The sequence below is a fragment of the Eimeria maxima genome, genomic scaffold (assembly GCF_000499605.1).
Source record: "Eimeria maxima Weybridge genomic scaffold, Emw_scaff49, whole genome shotgun sequence".
Lineage (NCBI taxonomy): Eukaryota > Apicomplexa > Conoidasida > Eucoccidiorida > Eimeriidae > Eimeria > Eimeria maxima.
In genome coordinates, this window is record NW_013566543.1 from 61325 (window position 1) to 81671 (window position 20347).

Below are 20347 nucleotides of genomic sequence, written 5' to 3' on the forward strand. Positions count from 1 at the left end.
AGCCGTCTGTAGGCTCTTCCGATGGATCGATCAAACATCACCCCTGCAGTTGTCCTTCGCAATGCAGATTGCATTGCGAAGGACAACTGCAGGGGTGATAGTAGTAGTAGTAATATAATCCTCCTTTTAGTTGGGGAGAGGAGTGAGTGGAGTTGAAACAAGGGGTTTGTGTTTGTCATCTTACAACAAACCTTGTTGAATCAGTACAACGCGCTAATTTCGGACATACGAAGGCTGAAGTGAAGCGGGGATAGTGAGCAGCTTCAGGGCGGCGGGAAAACCCAATTCGTTCTGCAGGATCCGGCCGAAGTTGGCAAGCCGTGAAAACACAGTAGGCAACAGCACGCAGGCAGCAGCCTGCAACAATTCTCTAGTAATTTCTTGCTGCAAACAACAGCAAGCTACTTCTAACTAGTGGAAGGCACCCACGGCTCCCGTAGGAGGGGAAGCATTTGCTTGATCCTTTTGAAGCTTTTTCATGTAATATGCCGCAAGGCATATTACATGTAAAAGCTTCAAAAGGATCGTAATATGCTTGGCAAGGTTTGCCAACTTCAGCCGGATCCTGCAGAAAAAATTGGGTTTTCCTGCCTCCCTTAAGCTGCGTATTCTAGGAATACGGAGTACCGTTAGAAATCTGGGCTGGGGGTCTGGAATTATATGCCTCGAAACTACCTACGCCCTGAATATACAATTTTCATGCTTTAGATGTGCTACTGTCTGTGCATTAGACCAATATGCATATAGGTGTGTGCACGAGAATGACTTACTCGTGCCGTTACTGAAAACCCCATATATGATAGCTGTGTCAGTGCTAATGCTGAATTACCCACGCTGTACGTTCATTTATGACAATGTCAAGGCTGAAGCAATCAATTTGCGAACCGTTACATGGCCGCGACGTCTACAGTGATGCTGGGTTGTTTAGATTCGCAGCTATTAATTGAGTAATGGCGACGCTATTTAAGACGCGTCGCAGTAACGGCAGAAAAATAGTTTGTTGCTACGTCATAGTTCCCATCGAAGGAAAGGGAGATACCCGAAGGTCATTGTGCACCTATTGATGCTCTTTATTGGTGAGGGATTGCACTGCAATGACGTGACACGCTTTAGCGCCCGCATCAGGCCGTCAACGGATCAAATGAGAACAGATGCGGACAAAGCCAATGCCGCAAGGGCGATGAGGGCAGTGGGTCCGACTGCTTTAACACCACCCGTCAATGCTGCTGTAATTTTGTTCCAGACGTCCTCGCTGAACAGCATCAGAGCGCAAAAACAATAGGAGAGTTGGGCGACTTCAGCGGGATACTGACCTGGGTGAATGCTGTGCACAACTGGTTGGAGAAGCTCTCACCTGAATGGGGCTTGCTCATTTACCAATGCCTCTGGGGAAGTGATGCAAATCACGGAATTCAGAGTCTCCGCAGCGAGTCTCCTTCTACCTCCGAGATCGGGCTCAGGGGCCGTTTTTGGGCACTTGGCAAAGGTGCAGTGCACGCTTGCGTCGGGTTTGGGATTAAAAAGGGCAACAAAAGAGACTGCCCTTTGGTTAGAATACGTGTTGGGGCTGGATGCAATGTACTTTTCAGGCAGTTTGTCGTTAAACAGGCTGAACCCCCCTTCCCAAAATTCAACTGCAGCGGTACAGTTGCCTGCGTCCTCCGATGTTGGGTAGAAGGCGTATGTACCCTGCGGGGCAGAGCCAACAGCTTCAGTTGCAGGGTCCTGATGAAAGAAAACACCACAACAGTATTCATGCATAAATGCACTGCAATCATGTGCAGATTGCGCTGTGCGGCAGTCCTTAGGCAGCCATGAGGGTGACTTATAGTGAGTGGCAACAAGCCCTACCCCTCTAACTTTAGCACAAAGTTTCTCCCAGAAATCATCAGGGGTTTTGGGTGCCTCGGAAGGCAGCAACTGGGTGTTCTCAACAAACTTGGGCAGACCGGCGGCTTCCCTGACCTTGTTCATCTGTTCCAGGCATGAGAGAGGGCCTTCGCAGGAAAATCACAGCGTAACATAAGGACACCATCTACTACGAGAAGGAATAGTGAAATGAAATCTGAGACAGATGTAGAAAACAGTGGTTGGTAGTGAACTTGAAGGACTGGGGCCGTCAGCAGAATCGCAGGTCACTTACTGGAGATTGTGTCGCCCATCACCTGCCCCAGAAGCAGAGACAGACCACCGACTGATATCAAGGCGAGAGGAGCCATTCTCAATAAATAGAAAAAGTGAAATCAGGCAGAAAAAACAACAAATAATTATGTGGACGACTGGAGAGAGTCGTTACCCTGGTCGGCAGCAGCATCGACTAGCGCTCGTGCAAGCTGCCAGCCGTGTTCTGCAGTGGACCGCAGTCAGCCAGCCCATCCGCTGACTGTCCCACTCAAGGTGGTTAGTGACTATGTACAGCTATTTTGTTGTGTTTTATTGGGAAAAGTAGCCATGAGGTGAGATACGTAAACTGGGTCCGTGTGTTGCTTTTTTCACAGTTTCACTGTAGCTTGTGCCATAACTCGACATCCTCCCTTCGTGTGGCGACCCGACGAAGCTCTTGAGGGTGTTGCCCATAGTTTTAACCCACATAAGGCTAGTATTTTGATATTTTACCCACTTGAAGGTAGTTCTGGTGGGCGTGAATGAACACCGTTCATTTCTAGCGTAGTGCCCGCCCCGTTCCGTTTCCGTTCGAGTGGAAGCCACATTAATGCTGTAGGCTTCAATCAAGAGACCCAAAACAAGATTTCACTATTTCTACGAAATAAAAATTGTTTACGTCAGTCATAAGAAGGTCTGCACAAATACTTCATCATACCTACCCTGGTCGTGCCGTGTTCTGTGCGACCCACCGGTGAAGTTCAGAGATGAAACGTTTCGGAAACGCCCGATACCAACACCCTGATAATCCGGTTCAGAATACAGGAAAAGCATCGTTTTAGCTCAAGTGTGGGTGATTTGGTCGAACGTTGTCTACAGTGAATTCAGACTGTACTGCGTCAGAAGTACTGCAGACTACCTAGAGCAGGCATACAGCAACACCACTTACAATCCACCGAAGCAGACGATAATTTGAGCCATGCTGTGCACTTAAACTCTCTGAATATCCATGGGACCTAGCCAGTGGGTTAATGCGACATTGAAAACTCCCCAACGTTGTGGAAGCGCCGAACTTGCAGGCATTTGCACGATAAGTGGGCATTTAGAGGAAGCTAGCGGGCTCTCGAAACCAACTCTGACACGCAGGAGTGGATGCTGGTTGAACGGGTCCCTTCTGTGCAGCTTATGGTACTGCTCCAGCCAGTCATGCACACAGGGCTAGTGCACAACTCTTGGGAACCCACCTAAACAATGCATGTGACGGACAAATATTTGCTTTAGATTCTCAGTACAGTACAATCTATTACGTCATACTCATGTATAGTATGTGCGCGTTCAATCAGAACGTGCAGGATCAGCTAGAGCACCTGCGACACTTTACAAATGTTATGCGGGACTCGGTGGTTCACCAAAACACAGAAGTGTCTGTTTTTGTGCAACCAGTTGGTTCTCCAGGAAATAGTTTCCTGACTCTGAATCGGTCGTCGAACCAGAACCGGCGAAGAGGCAAAGCATTATGAGGGGACACCACAGGCATTCAGCTGTTCCTCGATCTCGCACGGTACTACCGCACCTTCACTTCTGACTTCGCCTCCATCTTCGACCACTCTACTGGATTTACTTAGCAATTAAAGACTACTCATTTGGACGGCAAGTAAGACAGCAACGCACCTGACGCCGTCGCCAGTAATCGCGCTCCCTGATTTCGACAAGCCGTTCTTCTTAACAACGGGTGCTATTGATACATCGGTTGGTGTTGTGCTCTATCAGCAAGCCAACAAGCCAAACAACACCAGCCCGATACTCGCACCGCTTTACGCGAGCAACGGTACCCAGTTTCGGAGAAGGAGCTCTACGTGGTCCGATGATGAGGCAAAAGCATCTGCATTGCTTAGATGCCAGGCACTTCACAAGTCAAACCGATTATCAACCCCTGGTGCCCCTGACGAAATGTGTTCAAGACTACGAAAATGACAGAGTTATTTGTTGGCGTTGCAGGTTCACGCTGTACGACTTCTCAGTAAGCGGTTCGCCAGTGATCGTTGCCCCGAAGAACACAGTGGCTGATCAGTTGGGCTTCTTCATAAGTCCACATTGTGCTCTGCAATTGTGCTTGTGTGTGTGGTCCCCGACTCTTTTCCTAATCGTGGTTATTCTACATCTTAGATATTCATGCGGCTGCAGTCAGCGCACAGCACAACGATGGGCGATGGAAGAAACGCTACAGCACCGACGGGGAACTTGGGGTACAAGAAGAAGTCTAAACCTTGCCGACTGTACGTTCCATTTGGAATTCGTACTAGAGTTACCCCAAGTGCACGATCATGCTTTGGCTGGCCATGGGGTCAACAACGGAACGCTTGCCCAGGTCCTCTTGTTGGGCTAGATTGCTTCCCTACGTGGGCAAATACGTCCTCCCGTGCAATGAATGCCTGCAGCAAGTGTGTTGGAATACTCTAAAACCCGGATTCTTGCAGAACCTTCCGGCTGCCGAACGGACCTCGACAGATATATCAACAAATTTCATACTGCATTATTCGGAAGCTACGATAGCATCTACGTTGGAGCGGATAAAACTACGAGAGTAAGGACACTTTATTCTGTGAGCATCTTCGTTTTCAACATCAGATGGAATGGTCCATATATTCATTAACCGTATCTGGAGGCTTTCACAACTTCCGAAAAATGTCATCACTGTCAGTGTCCAAAGTTCTTTAGCGCCTTCTGAATGGAACTAATGAAGCAGGCTTGCATCAGCTCTACCTTGACTATCTCAAACCAATGCTGGCTGAAAAATCGCTGGCCTGACTTCGGCTGGAAAGTCGCTGGCCTGACGCTCGAGGCGGTGTTGCTCCACGTACGAAATAGGCAGAGCAGTGTCAGCCACAGGCCTATCCGAATGGGCAACAAAGAAGAACTATACCTCAATAGAGCCACAATCTGGGAAGAGAGGGGCACTCGATGGCTTGAGCAGCTTGCGTGAATGGGGAAGGCTCAAACTGTACGCTAGCTTCAGCTCTCAACACTATTCAACAGCGTCAACTAAAGCGTCCATCAATGTACAGCCAAGTAGAGCCTTTTCGTACTTGCATGCGGGGCTGTACCGCACAATGAGATGCACCAATGCTCAAGGCAACTCATGGCATTCCGCAGCTACACGCCGCTGAACCCTTGAGCTCATGACGCGTCAGACTTGGGAGTGGAGGTTGGCTTTCTTAAAGAACTCTAATGGCGTTCAGGCTCCACAGCCACAATAGTTTAGTCGCAAATATTCATGGGCCCGCTCTACATTCCCTCCCTCAAGCCTCAGTCCCAGGCGTCTGGGTCAAGGCAATAGGGACGCCTTGTGACTGCGGAAGGAGATCACCCTCTCCTAGGGAACCGTCTTCGTATTTCGATTCCGTTGCAGCTGGCCATGGCCGCTCAGGAAGATTTTGAGGGCTTGCATCACAATGCTACAATAGGGGCTCCTTAGGCTCGTGCCGGGGAGATCGTGCAAGCTTCCAACAACAAGAAAAAGTACGCGCTGAAGACGATAAAATAAATAGGGAAATTCACGCCAAATAGTTTTCCCACGTGCCTAGCTGCGTAGCCTCTTGCAATGCTAGCTCCAGTGCAAAGTCAACACATATCTGCAGATGTTTGCAAGTGCCAATAAAATGAGCTTATCGTGTGCCACTTCAGTACTTACTTGTTTTACTAGAAGGTTCTCTCATATTGCAACGCCATAACACTTGTTGAAAAAGCTCAATGTGTTTAACGGGTTGTACGAATTGCGCATGCACACATGGGACTGGCGCGGCAGCCTGCCCCGCCAGCCCCCTCCCCAACGTGGGCCGTTGCGCATGTGATAGAGTTGAGCAAATGTTATCTAGATGGCCAGAAAATAGGGTTTTGGTTCGGTTCCTCGAGCATTTTATCAGCTTTTGAGAGGATTTAACGAAGATGCAGATTTTTGTGAAGACGCTGACGGGGAAGACTATTACCCTTGATGTGGAGCCTTCCGACACTATCGAAAATGTGAAGGCGAAGATTCAGGACAAAGAGGGTATTCCTCCAGACCAGCAGCGCCTTATCTTCGCTGGAAAGCAGCTTGATGACGGCAGAACTCTCTCCGACTACAATATTCAGAAGGAAAGCACTCTTCACTTGGTAAGCTTACCCCCACGGGCTGCTGCACCGCGGGAGTTTTCCTGGGCTGTCAACTTGGTGCGGTTGTTTTGGCTGCTAGCTTTTCCTAGTATGTTTTTATTATGGCTTTTGTGGAGTTCTTCACCCCTAACCCGTAGTGGCCACGAAATGGCTGAGGTCGCCGCAGCAATTGAGCGGGGCATCAATGGGCGGATCTTCTCCCTGCATCAAGAGACTATGTACAGATGCATTTACATGCAAGTCAAAGCTTGGTAGTCACTCCATCTGACTGCTCGAATGCAAGAATGCACCATTTCTTGTTCGTAGCGACCTCGGGGTGGCAGGTGTAGGGATGCAGAAGGGCATTGGTTGAGAGCTCTTCATTCGAAAAGCGCAGGGCAATAACGCTCTGGTCGCCGTATTAACAAACATCGAAATTCACGATGCTATGCTCAGTTGAACTGGATTGCTTTTATCCATGCTGACGCTATTTTTTTCACTGTGCCCTGAGATTACCGTGGATTTGGCCCGTGGGATGTGGTGTGTTATCGTATTCATCTTTGTCTTCGGCTGCTTGTTTTCGTTCCCTTTTCCTTCCACCAGGTGCTTCGTCTGCGCGGTGGAATCATCGAGCCTTCCCTGGCTTTGTTGGCGTCCAAGTATAACTGCGAGAAAAAGATATGCCGGAAGTGCTATGCGCGTCTCCCGCCCCGAGCCACCAACTGCCGCAAGAAAAAGTGCGGCCACACCAGTCAGCTGAGACCCAAGAAGAAGCCTAAGAGTTAAAAAGCTACAACCTTGGGCCTGGCAGCCGAACCACGTACGTGCGATACCTTTCGGAGTGCACGAGCCCCCTTTTGAGGTTGTGCGAGGGCAACAGTTGTTTGATCCCTTCCGTAACCGTCGCTGCGTTGCGGTGGCAGCGGGTATTCACGGACATCTGGCTGCAGCGGTTGGATGCTGGGGAAGCATGGTGGTTCAGTAGTGAACCACGCGCTAACCAGTAGCCGCCAAGCTCAGAGACTAAAACAGTATTTAGTGTACGTTCAAGGGTGCCAGGACATTGCCAAAGGCTGCCTGCATACCCTCACCGTTGCTTGTTAGTAAGCAGTATTTAGTGTATATTCAAGGGTTCCAGGGTATCGTCACAGGTAGCCTGCACATCTCCCACCGGAGTTGAGTTTTCGCTAGTAGATGCATATCATGTGTCCCACAGAGGTTTAAGCCAGTGCAAACCACCGACGACGACTGCCTCTGGAGTGGGATGGTGGACGTTCACGTAGCTTGAGCCTTCCAGTATTCACAAGCGCATCATGCAAGCTCGTTGGACAGTTTGCGAAAGGTTTGCTGGAGCGAATCCATGAATGGCAGGGAGAATGCCTGTGTGAATTAAAGGACACCGGATCAGTTCGTCGCCGATTGCCTGGTTCTGCTTGCGGCTGCGACCTTCGTCGCACTGCCGCATACACTTCTTGCGACGCTGATACGGGTCGACAAGAGTTATTAGTTCTCATGCTATCTATCCAGGGCTCAATTAGCACTGCGCTCCGCGGACGCGAAGCTTCCTCTTGAAGCAGTGTACTACTCCGTCCTTGTCGTCCCCAAGCCAACACAATACAAATAAGAACAAGATACGCCTCACACTATGGTGGATGCAAACTGTGGGGACGAATGGAAGCAGCCACGTAAGTAATGTCCAGCTGCACGCTTAGGCGTAATATGCTGTTCTCCTGCGGGGGAAGAGCTGCGAACAGAGTATCGTCAGAAGCAGGTTCGACTGATGGCAGCTTTGCTGTTGACAAAAAACAGCGGCGACAAAGCACAGCTATGCATCATATGCCCAAGGGTACCTGAAAGCAGACAGAATTGGAAGTATCATTAGAGCAACGAAAAACTCGCAGGCTGTTTATGACCGTTGACACAAGTTCCGTCAAACGCGGCAAACAAGACGATACAAGGCCTATTTTACTAGCTCAGCTGCCACACTTGCCTCTCTAGAAACCAAGAAGTTGCTTCTTTTACCGCGTAGTTGGGGACCAGCCGTTTTGCATCACATGGCTCTCTGCAAACAACCCAATGTGCCACGAAAGTCACTTGCTGCATTGCTTGTAAAGCCATCCGTATATTTGTGACCTGTTGAGCCAGTTCCTTAACTCAGTAAAGAGAAGACGTTCTGCCCCTGGGGCCAAAGGCTGAAAACTGGAAATATTTGCTCGCCTGGTCAGCGGATCCGTAGGCCCGTTGCGGTTCAAGTGCTCAAGAAGAAGCCTATGCTCATATGTGATGCCACTGGGAGTGACAACTGGCTCATCCATCAACCCCTGCAGGGTACCCAACAGCACATACCACTCACTGCAACCGAGCGTTCGCCACAGCCAGCTGCCAAAAAGTTGTGGGGAAATCTATTATTGATGGGCGTAAATTGCATTCGTCTCTAGAAGAGGGCGTGAGCAGCACCATGGATATTTTGCATGTAAGGAAGTCGGGTACTTCAAAGGGGGCATCCGCCTCAGCGGCCTCAGCAACAAGAAGTTCTAGCTGCGCCAGTCGACCGTCAACTTCTTCTCGGGGTAGCCTTCTCTGTTGGGCAGCAACCTCAATGCATTCCTGCAGAAAATTGGAAGTACACTCCATAATCGTTGTAAAGAGCAACAAGCTGCAATATGCCTGCCATGTACACGCCTGCGCCGACTGTCGTGAGGGTGGCTATATACAGCATCCCTCACAGCTCAATCAAATAGCCAACATACCCTCAAGAACGCCTCAAGGTCCTTCCTATCCACCAATCTTTGCCTCCGCCAACGAGCACTCCTCAGTTTCTTCGCTGAAACGCCGCAAGCACCAAATAAAGAAGGCTCGCAACCCTGAAAGCAACTTGTTGGAGCCCAATGCTTTCCGAACCCTCCAATAATGCTGTCTACTGAATATCTCGTTAGCTACGTCAGGCGTTCACACTCCTCTATATTACAGTTCGCTTGCCGTTTAAAAGAGAGTGGCGAATCTCATTGGCTGCTCTCCCAGCCTCAGATGAAGAAGCCTTCTGCGCCTTCTCCAGCAGAGTAACTCCGGCGTCATAGTCCCCTGCAGCAGCAAACAGCACGAGTAGTTGCGGTGTTCCTGCAGTGCTAACCTGCTGCACCCCGAAACAATACGCATCCACCTAGTGCTGGTAAATAGCAGCTGCGCTTGCTCGTTTTCCTGGAGCGACAAACAAGCAATAGGGGCACGGAGAGCATTACCCAGTTGCACAAGCGCATCGCCCTTGATGTACAGGCCCTTAACGTTGGTTTCATCAAGGGCCAGAGCTGCCTCAGCGTCTTCGAGGGCTTCTGGGTATCGCTTTTCGCGTTTATGACAGAGGGCTCTGTTTGTGAAGTACGATGCAACTGTGGCATCCACCTCAATGGCCTTTGAATAGTACTCTGCTGCCAAGCCGTACATGCCTCGCCTAAAACTTTCATTTCCCAAGTCCTTCAGTCTGTCTGCTGCTTGCCGATCCCGCACCTGAGAGTTCCCCCTTGGATTCTGAGAATCCGGGTTACTGACACCCTTTGACGAGCTGCTGCTGTTGCCACTTCTCTTCCCACCAGTAAAATTATTGCTGCTTCCATTTTTGTTGGGTTGCCCCGGCTGGTCGAAACTAGTATTTTGTGCTTGGTCCCTGTTTGCTGGTTCACATCTTGTACCTTGCACTGCATTTGGATTGCCGGAACGTGCAGACGTTGCGCCTGACGTCTCGGTAGGGCGAGACGATCTGTGAACATTTCCTCCACTGCGGCTAGCAATCCCTCCTGTAGTACCAGTACTACTGTTTGTTCTGGTGGCTCCGATGTTGTTTGTACTGCCGTCTGCAGTGCTCGTCCTGCCACTCCTGCTGCTCCCAACTGCCGCCTCCAGGACGGAATTTAGTGCCGCTTGGAAGAAGGATTCCATGGGGGTCCCTGAGCCGAAACTGTCCCTAATGCCACTGAATTTTCAACAAATGGAGCTACCAACCGATGACTTTCTGGAGACAACCGCGTATGCGTTGCTTTCCACCTGGGCGTTTAAAGCAACGGTCGGGAAAATGACGAGAAGGGTGAATCTACAGGAAGGAAGGGAAACAGGAAGAAACCATGCTTTTCATACACACTGGGATGGAGACATCTGCCGCAGGAAGGAGGCAGAAAATGTGTCCTGGTAGCGGCCGTTCCTGAAACCAACAGTGCTTAAGTCTGTCCTCGCAGTGAGTGGCATCCGAGCTGTCCCCATCATCTTATGCCAGCTTCTTTAGTGTCTCATTCAGGGATACACAGCAGATTATATGAACATGGAGCTTATACACTCGTGTTAGCAAATAACTGAAGTGCAATGATCCACCCTAACGTCCAATCGCCGAGCATGCGAGAGCCCCGGCGTCACAGGCTTCGCCGGGTATTGCCCCGGATGAACTGATCCATGAAAGTATCAGTAATCCCCATTATACAGATTGTCTTGGCAAAAGCATATGCGCAGTTCGAAGCGGGTCCACGGTTTAGATGAAAGAGCCCTTTCTCGTTCTGCACAGGGCTGCCGTACCCTGCACCGGAGTATTACCCCGATCGCAGTACATAATCGCTGCACTGCTCCCCTTTATAAGAACGAAATTTTAGAGGAAAGCTGCATTTTAGCGTTTATTAAAATAATTCATGCTACCTGCCAGGTACTAAAGAAACGACCGAGCAACCACGAGCATGCATTAGAAGCTCATCTCTGGAACCCCACTTTATTTACAAGTCTGGTGACATACTGGCGTGGATCTCAATTTGGAAAGGCCATTCACTTCTAGTTGGGGAAGATGCTAGCGCTGTAATCGGCTCCGCTCAGTTTGTGCACTGTCCCGCGTGCCGTTAGATTTAGTTCATTATGGAGGCAAACACTAATTACAACTTATTGTAGACGAGTTCTTTCATATCCTTAAATGCCTTTTGCCGCTCGGGCTGCCCTGAATGCAGTGGAGCAGCGGCCACAACTATCCGCAAAGATGGTGTAGCAGCACCAAATCAGCAACAGGATGACAGCTCCAAAAATTGTCCACCAAATGACAAGGGACCCGGAAGAAAGAGTGAAGTGCAGCTTCGCAACCCCACGTGTCTTGCGGACAGTGCAGGGGGGGCTTTGAAGGACTTCGCTGTTCCCCCACTTCACAGTCGTCATGCCAGCTCCAAAAGCTGTTTCATAGTCCGAATCACACGTGCACGTTACGGTTCCGCTGCCCTTCCCTGGTGAAAATGTGCATGTTCCCTCACCACATGGATTGGCTGCCGGATTTGTGCACGGGTTGTTGTGCGTTTCACAGTTATTTCCGGTGAAGAAATCGCCACAGTCACACTTGTAAAATGGCTCCGTGTTTGTGTCCAGACAGGTTCCCAGAGAGCAGAGAGCGCTGCTGCAGTCAATCCCTGAGCTGGGTTTGATGCCGCATCCGTCACTGCAGACAGATATGGTGTCTTCACACAAGGCACCCGAATAAGGCTTGTCACAAACACATATTTGTAGTCCGCCATTCTCGTAGCAGGTGCCGTTTACACATAAGTTGACAGTGCAGAGCGCGGCAGCTGCAAGTAATATCCCCGACCCTGAGGTTAATGTTCCATCCTCCAATACGAAGGCCGTTTCTTTTATCCGGTTGTGCGCACCATGCTGCTGAGGAGACGGGAGGAGGCAGATCAGGACGAAAAGGAGCAGGAGAGAGACTCGAGGGACGTGACGGCAGGCACGAAACATGAGGTCTAAGTGATACACGACACACCCGCAAGGCAAAAGCGCACTGAGCTCCCTCGTACAAAGCACTGTCGTGGGGCGTTATATTTATTTGGTTGGGAATCTACTGCTTCTAGCACAAGAGGGGAAGAGTCTACCTCACTTGTATAGCGTGTACAAAATGGAGCTTCCATGTTGAACAGAAAACACCCCCCTTTAGTGTCATCGAGGGGCCTGCGAGTCTCGTGGGAATTGAGGCCCTCCACCATTTCTACGTCGGCGTTGGGGTTGCGACTTGCAGGCTGAATTCGACAACTTGAGGGTCAACCATCCGTGGAACGACAGAATTCCCAATAAGGAGAAAACAGCAATTTGGTTGCACGAAAAATGGCGGAGGCTGAAGCTGATTTTGGAGGCCAGCAAGAGGCACAACGGAGAAGATGGGATCGCGGAAAGAAGGGGCTCAGATGCTGCATCCCTCGGACACGTCGGATCTCCATCCACGTATTGGGCCTCTAAATAGGCGAAGTGAGTTGCATTTTCGTGGGTAACAATGGTCAGTTTTAAGCCGCTGATGCATGACGGTGTCCCACGCACACCTGAGGATCCATCGCGGGAACACACGACTGTGTCTACGGCTTTTGTGGTGACGCTTGCCCCCCAAAGCGGAGGAATTCGTAGTATTAGAAAGAAATGAGCCTTTTTCTGTATTCTGTTTTGGTGCGGAACTCATCAGGGCTCCAGGCGACACCGCTGGGTGTGTAGATCCCTCTACGACACACGACAGCCATTAAACGACGAGTTTGTACTACAAACGGAGGCGTTCCGATCGTGACGGCGCTCCGTCACACTTAGTACACCCTTATGCCTTGAACAATGTTAACTTGGAAAGAAGGCAAAATGCTTTCATTTCCACTCAAGACTTCTCTAATGGGCCGCTGCCAAGTTTAAAAGCGTGTGGCAACCGAAGCGAACGCCGGCTGCTGCGAGGAGTTACAGGTGCACTTGTGTGGTTCAGCACTCCTTTTCCTTTGTTTTCCTATATTTCATTGTGATTTCACCGAAGGTATTATGTAACTATGTTTTGCATCTTATGTTATTGCCACACCAACCGGCCGCTGTTTCTAAGCCTACGGGATCGAAGCTAGCCATCAGCTAAGAGGGAAAAAAGGGGGAAGCAAGGACAAAAATAAGCTAGTGCTAAACAAGAGGATTCGTCCAGCTAAAAGGAGTTGCGGGTGGACAAGACAGAGTCCCGGGGGACGCTACGTGTGCTCGGCCTAAGATTAGTGGCAGTTGAGCGCAGGGAGTTGCGTTGCAACACCTTGAATTCCCCAGCAGCCGAATGGTTCCCCAAATATAGGCGTATTGACAGGAGTCACACACCCTTCACCTTATTCCCAAACTTGTGGTGTAAATTCGCAACGGGGTCACAAGCAACTAAGCGAACTTTCGCACACGCTTGGGAGCCAGTAACAGCGAAAAATGGCCTGGATACTGCGTGCAGAATTCGAATATCTGTTATGCCTCACCTCTGAGAGGCTGGATGTGGCAAAATCGCGAGCATTGCTGCATGCAGCACTTGACGCTCGGCTTCTGCTTACAGACGATCCCTTGTACAACGCGTACATTGACGCAGGCAAGGCTGCACTAAAGAACTACCTAGGAGAGGGAAAGGACAGACAAGGACTCGGATGGCAGAGCCGCACTTTTCAGGCCGCGATGATGGCCTGCATATGCGACGATGTCAATTTAGCCCATGTGTTCAATGTATTGAGGGTGGAGGAGCTGCTCGAGAACCTAGGGGACGAACTGTCGCCGAGTCAGTGCGCCAAAGTAATGCTCGCTATAATCGGTGAGTTCCTACCTCCCTTTGGTGGAGCATGCTGTTGCATTCTAAGCAATCAGAAATGGCAACATCGGCGGAACAGCAATATTGCGCTGGACAACAAGCCACGCCCGATGACCCTGTTGAGGGAGCAAAGCATAAATCTCCAAGCAGGATTCCACATCATGTGCGCTGTATTATGATGCGTCTGTCAGGCGAATTACACCTTGTACGACGCGATATGCAAACAGCAGCCAGCACCGACTCGCCTGAATTTCTTGAGTTTAAGGATAAAAGTAGCAAATTCCTCCGAAAGGCTCTACAACTGCTGCTGTCCCTCATTTCTGAAAGTGGCCGAGACCGATTCTGCTACGTGAAGGAAGCTTTGATTCATCCGGATGCCACCTGCCCCCGCCCAGCTCCTTTAACTAGTTGCAGTTTTAGTAAGCGTCTGCTGACCTGGTGGCATCTTGCTTACGCCTCCCAGCTGCTTTGACGGTATCAGCATTCGAACCATTGGGACATATTCTCTCCTGTGAAAAAGGGGAGTATGGAAGGGGCTGGGGAAGTGGTTTTAGTGAGCACCTTTGTCTGGCTGGTCAATCCTCCTCGTTGCTGACAAGACCCTACGTTTCCTTCAATACTTCAATTCGTTGCGCTTATGCGGCTCCATATTTGCTGCAGCATCATCAGAAGATGCAGCCCTAGTAAAGGCATGGAGAGGCCGCGAGCCGTTTCAGCTGGCTCAGGTCTTACGGGATGACTTGGACGCAAGTGCTTTGTACACCTCATCTATGTATGCCCTATATAAAAGAGGAGATGCAATGTTTGAGACTCTTCTCCACAGCGGCAGCCTCCTTTCACTGTGGCACCGATTGCACGCCATCTGCAAGCGTCATGAGGCACTCGGTCAAGAAGTAATCAAGTGGAGTATTGTCAGACAGGCTCCTAGACTCAACAGGTAAGCATTTACCGAAATCTCGTTCTCATTGACATATCCTTGGTTTCAATTTGCAATTATATCTCGGTTCACACACGCTAGTGTCCTTGCGCTTAATCCAGGAGTGAGTAGTTGAAAGTACGTACTTGAGGCGAGCCAGACCGCTCGCTCAAGTATATAATTCGTTTTGCACTAAGTGGGTTGGAGGGGACTTGGAGGTTGATCAGTGGAGATTGTTTGCATGTGCAAGGAGAGGATGCCTGTCTCTGAGAGTTAGGAGTGTGTCACCACGTTGGTGTGCTGTGTTGATCCGCAGGCTGCGGCAGTTAATTTTGACGCGTCTTATCCAGTGCCTGTACCAACCCCAGTACAAACAGCCCCTTGGTGGCCCTGCAACTAACGGGGAGAAGATGGGTAACGACGACGAAAGGGTCTTGGCAGGGCTCATTGCAGAAAGCCTCGTTCTTTCTGGTGAGTTTAAACGCACCCCATTGTGCACATATGCGGGGTGAAAGATGGCTGATCCCCTGTACTGTAAACGAAAGCGTGGCACTGGCAAAGTCACCGCTACCTGTGGCCAAAGAGCAGATGAATGTCTTGGAGCGTTTTAAGTTCATCCGTGAAGAGCATCCTTTCAACATTTCCCCTTCTTGATTGTGGCTGTACATGTGACGGATAAACTTCGGTGTATGGTCGTTAAACTTGATCATCCTGTGCTTTGGGGTGGTCTGGAAGGGAGTGGCTTGCGGACGCTTAATTTCCTTCTGTACTGTGGCGCGTTGGTACTGGCGTCTTACTTTGCATATATTCAGGTGTGAAAGTGTGGTGCTATGAGAGCAAAGCCCAAAAGCAACAGATATTACAAATGGCAAGCAAAGGCGGAGCTGCACTTTCGTCCAAGTTGGATATACTGTTGTGCATTCAAATCGACAGAGGGTGAGCTGAACAGTAAATTATGAGCAAGGGACTCAACTGGCTGTTTATGCATTGCATTTTCGACTCAGCAAATGCACTAAATGAGGCGAGCGAGAGCCGCTTCACATCACTTGCAGTCACAGGATAGGCATGCTCACTATGGTTGCTTCATGTAGGGGCGAAGTGACGGTGTTGAATAGAGCAAATCGTTGCATTGAAAAGGTCGGTATTATTCAATGATGCACACCTATTGAATAGAAGCCAGAAAGGCATGTAAACATATACACGCAATTGAAAAGGTAATTGTAGGAGAAGATCGGTGGAAGCCCAACTCCCGATATGTACACTTCTCACACCAAGCAGTCAGATATAATAGTATATTTTCTTTGCATAACACTTTGTTGTTCAGATTCGTGGAACTGCCTCTGGGGCAGGAGTTGCCCGACCTCAACGGCCTGGCCAGTTTGTTTGCTGAAGCTTCTGGAAACAAACATGTGGATCCTTACGAAAGCATGCAGTACACCGACATGAACCTATACACCCTCGTCCCCGATACGTACACTTCAGGTACATATTTTAACATTAAACCGAACCTCAGTTATACATTCAGTCGAACGATGTCTGGTTTGTTGCAACACAATCACTAGTTTTGCCTGCAGCCCTTGAAGTTTATACGGAAGAAACGTTCCTGCGTGTTTAACCTTCGCATGCATTACGCGCCTTTCTCCAGGTGTTTAGATCCCACGGGCTTTGTAGTCATGTGGGTGTCATTTCAATTTGGGGTGCATTTCTGCAGGGATCCGTGCCCCTAACTGGCCATCGACATCTTACATAATTGGTTCGCGGCTGCACCGTGCGACGCCTAACATGGGAGTGCTGGACGAGTCACGTTTTTTCACCAACCCGATGGTCACCGCCCTCTTAAACAAAAATGCCCTCGAAGAAACAATCGACGCCTTTATTTCCTCTGAACCTGGCGAAACTGTTTGATCCCATCGGCTGATATGCTAATCAAGGGTCTGTTGGAATCATGATTTCCTGTCACTGCAGTCAAACAGTGCAAAAAGCGGCACAGCCAGCTGCCCGGTTCTGTGCCAGTGTGTTTGCCGTGCAAGATATGCTTGCGTATCCAAAAAAGGTTTATTCCTCAGATTTTTAAAAGTATAAGCAGTATATATTAAATTCCGGAGGACCAGCTAGCTCCGTATTCGATTTTCCCTTCCAATCTCATCCTTCCTGATGATTCTGCAGTACATTAATTCCTATTGCAGGTTTAGAAAAAATACACCTTGTGTAAATGTAAGAATATGTCCAGATGCATTTTTCTGTTATGTCATTAAGGAATACTTCCTGGTATATGACGGAACTGGAACCCGGAATACGGCATGCACTCCCATACACTTTGCCAAATGAACTACCATATTCTACTTACGGTATTATTTCCGATATTATTTTTGCATCACAACTTGGCCTCCACTGCCTTTGCAGCTTTCGCCGAGGATGCCACAAACAGCAGGAGCGGCTTCGGGATTGTAGACTCCCTGGAGGCTGTCCCCTTACAATCACAGGTGTTCTAACGTGCCCATGTTTCCAACCACCTTTTCCTTCTTGTGCTCGACCGAGAGCCCCCTCATGTGTTTAACCTGCTCTTTTATCGTTGAGCCCATTCAGTTTCTGTGGTCATACTGCACCTCGTGTGCAGTTTTTCCTTGCTATCAAACAAGAATATCTCTATAGTATTATATTGGAAGCGGGTCATTCCGTCGTTGGGACTTATTGACACCGATGCCGCAAACATGAATTGGTGACGACTTTGCAGAATGTGCATGAAAGGCCTATATGCACGTCTAGACTCAGAAAACGGTAGATAGTTTAGGTATGTTAAGTGTGAGCTCCATTATTGGCCACTGACACACCTCAACACCCCGTTGGTCCGTGTGCAAATACCAAAGTGCGCCCATCCGGTCTTCGCTACGACTTTGGATGCATTCGAGACTCTTTGTAGCTGCCACTTCATTCTGAAACCTCTCCAAATTACTTTGGCAACGTTTTTCCGTGTTGGGCTGTTCAGCGGTGAGTGCCAGGCAGGTGTGTGTGGTGTAAGTGATTCAAGTATCCAGTGGAACCCTTGCGAAAGAAACGAAAATGGCGTTTAAGTTTGCAGCGAAATTATGTTAGCCTCATTTCAGCATTAAAGCAAGACCATATACTGCGGAACTGCTATTGCTGTTGCTGCTGGTGCACTTCCTGCGTAGTCAACGATATCCCGCTCTGTTTACCTGCACCCAACAAAGCCGACCCCGCTGGTGCCGTTATACTACCAGCGGTACCTTCCCTTCGGCTAGGCGCTGCTGCAGCGTTTGCTGCTGTTGCAGCTGCTGGGTGTGGCCACGCTCTCCATCGCTGTCCTGTCCTTCATCTTCACTTTTAATAGTAGAAAGTCTCTGCGGAGGCGCGGCAGCCCGTTCATCAGAGTACGTTGTAGTGCAATCGCATTGTGCTGCCGCAGCAAATTTCGCTGTTTGACGGTGCGCCTCGCGGTCGTCATTTATTGCGTCGTGCTCCTGCAGCTGGCGAGTGCAGCTTGTGGGGTCTGAGAGCTGGGCAGTAAATGTGGAAAACTGCAGCCGCAGAGCAGAAACCACAAAGTGAGCATTACAGAATTTATTGAAACAATCAGTGCAAGATGCTTTGATTTGGTACTGCTCCTGCTGCTGCTGCTACTGTGTTGCAGTCGTGGGATGACTTGCACTTTGCTGAATGCAGGGGGTGTCTTCTCCGTTGGGCCGGTGAAGAGGACTTTTCCCTAGTCTGTATGAAGCAGCAGCTGACCCTGCTATTCCGCTAGGGAGCTGCAGCTTGGGGAGATGGTGCGGTTGCTCCCTCTGTTGCTGTTGTAACTGCTGTTGATGCTGAGCTTCCGAGCCGCAGAGACTTTCTTTACCCGATAGAGCACTGAGTCCCTCCGTTTGATCCCTGGCCAGCTGGGCCAAAAAGCCCTCTAGCTGTCGGTGGTGCTCAAGCTGTTGCTGCTGGCGCTGCTGCTCCATTTGCTGCCCTGATAGTTGTTGCTGCGGCTGCAGTGCGAGAGACGCCATGCGACTCTGCATTTCCCTAAGACTGTAATTTCCGAAGGGCGATACTACAGGAGCCGTTTCAGTGTTGGGCATTTCTACATGGAGCGTCCAATGGGCTTCTTTTTGTTGAACCTGTTCTCCCTGGTGATGCTTCTGCTGATGTCTAAGTAGTTCGACAGCTTGCAACAACTCACGACCTTGGCGAGATAAGGACTGCTGCTGCAGCTGCTGCATCATTTGTGGCTGCTGCGGTGGCTGCTGTTGCCGCTGCAGGTCTTCAGGCGATGGTGGCTTCAGGCTCTGCTCCGCTTTACGTACAGCAGCGGCAGCAGCAAGAGACGCGAACGAGTAGCAGTCGTCTCCTGTGGCAGTGCTGGCTGTGCTGCGAGACACTGCCTGGCCCCATGGATTGAGGTCCCTGTAGTAGCCGGGCGCTGCGGCTGTCGCTGCAGAGACTGCCGCTTCATCAGCACTACCTGCAGCTGGACGCTGCCACCCGTGTTGCAGGACTGCCTCGGCAAAAGCTTGCTGACTACCAGGAAGCCTCCGCTGTTGCTGCAGGAGCAGCCTCTGATGCACTAACTGCTGACGTGAGACCACTTCTTCAAGCTCAGCCGATTTCTGCTGTTGCAGCTGCTGCTGTGTAGCTTCCGGTGCACCAGATGATATCTGCATAATGCCAGGCGCCTCACTCCAGGAATCAGTAGATTGCAGCTGTTGCAATAGTTGGTCTTCACTCCGCTGCTGCTGATACTGGTGCTGTTGCTGCTTTGCTGCTAAGGCTCTGAGAGATAGTGCTGGCACCTTTGACGAGGGTAGGCGGAATTGAAGAGATCCTGGAGAACGAACAGCCTACAATGCAGAACCACACAGCAAAAGGGAGCATTCGTTGCCACAATGTGCAAGGGAGACCGCTGGCTTTATTATTGCACTTTCGTTAAGGAGACTGGGTGAATGAGAGGTGATGGACTCACCGCTACCACTTCTTGTTGTGGCAGTTGGTCCTTGTGCTCATTCTGCTGCTGTGGCAATCTCCCAGAGGTCAAACCTGTCTGGAACTGAGGCAAGCCGTCCTGTTGCTGCTGTGATTGTTGTTGAGAATGCAGGTCAGAGGCGAAACAGCGCTGTTGGAGATCCTGTATCTGGCGCTTCAGAGCTTGTTGCTGTTGTTGTTGTTGCTCCGGGTGTTGGAGCATCTGGGCTCTTTGGTCTTCTTGTGACGACACTGCAGCCTTTCCAGCAGCTTCTGCCTCTAACAGCATTAACAGCTGCTGGTGTTCCACCATGTGTTGCTGCTGTTGTTGCTGCTGTCGAGTAAGCTTGCCGTGTGCTTGTTGCATAGCCAGTTGCTGTAGTAATAACAGATCCTGGGGTAGACTACTATCGGGAACGAGAGATTGCAACTGTTGTTGCTGTGGCTGCTGCTGCTGCTCGCGGTGAGCCATCATGAAATGTTGTTGGTTTTGTGGCTGGTCGTGCGCTGGCTGAGCAAAGACGTACCCGACCTCAAGCTCCCCAAGGGCGTGTGCATACTTGCAACTGGAACCGTGTAGACATTTGCCTTGAACAGAAACAGTGCACAGACGAAAGCCAATGCATGAATCTTTGAATCTAAGGGGGAAGGCGGGGGGG

General features: G+C 50.0%; 5 protein-coding genes across 5 annotated transcripts; 2 read left to right on the plus strand and 3 right to left on the minus strand.

The window, feature by feature from the left end:
- Positions 1-1137: 1137 nt before the first annotated feature.
- On the minus strand, positions 1138-2219 carry EMWEY_00008040 (SAG family member; the record flags this gene model as incomplete). Its single annotated transcript, XM_013482011.1, has 4 exons — positions 1138-1252; positions 1355-1725; positions 1852-1997; positions 2144-2219. The coding sequence occupies 4 exons, from the start codon at positions 2217-2219 to the stop codon at positions 1138-1140; spliced, it is 708 nt and encodes a 235-aa protein (XP_013337465.1).
- Positions 2220-6048: 3829 nt separating this feature from the next.
- Positions 6049-7020, plus strand: EMWEY_00008050 (ubiquitin / ribosomal protein CEP52 fusion protein, putative; the record flags this gene model as incomplete). The annotated part of the gene is made up of 2 exons (XM_013482012.1): positions 6049-6255; positions 6838-7020. 2 exons carry the CDS (start codon positions 6049-6051, stop codon positions 7018-7020), a joined length of 390 nt encoding a protein of 129 aa, XP_013337466.1.
- A 1182-nt stretch (positions 7021-8202) lies between these two features.
- EMWEY_00008060 (TPR domain-containing protein, putative) lies at positions 8203-10167 on the minus strand (the record flags this gene model as incomplete). Its single annotated transcript, XM_013482013.1, has 5 exons — positions 8203-8296; positions 8588-8841; positions 8985-9058; positions 9214-9315; positions 9474-10167. 5 exons carry the CDS (start codon positions 10165-10167, stop codon positions 8203-8205), a joined length of 1218 nt encoding a protein of 405 aa, XP_013337467.1.
- A 3273-nt stretch (positions 10168-13440) lies between these two features.
- On the plus strand, positions 13441-16628 carry EMWEY_00008070 (hypothetical protein, conserved; the record flags this gene model as incomplete). Its single annotated transcript, XM_013482014.1, has 7 exons — positions 13441-13810; positions 13999-14226; positions 14468-14744; positions 15040-15194; positions 15536-15659; positions 16048-16205; positions 16435-16628. 7 exons carry the CDS (start codon positions 13441-13443, stop codon positions 16626-16628), a joined length of 1506 nt encoding a protein of 501 aa, XP_013337468.1.
- Positions 16629-17950: 1322 nt separating this feature from the next.
- EMWEY_00008080 (zinc finger (CCCH type) protein, putative) lies at positions 17951-20160 on the minus strand (the record flags this gene model as incomplete). Its single annotated transcript, XM_013482015.1, has 3 exons — positions 17951-18231; positions 18583-19567; positions 19690-20160. 3 exons carry the CDS (start codon positions 20158-20160, stop codon positions 17951-17953), a joined length of 1737 nt encoding a protein of 578 aa, XP_013337469.1.
- Between the last annotated feature and the right edge of the window lie 187 nt (positions 20161-20347).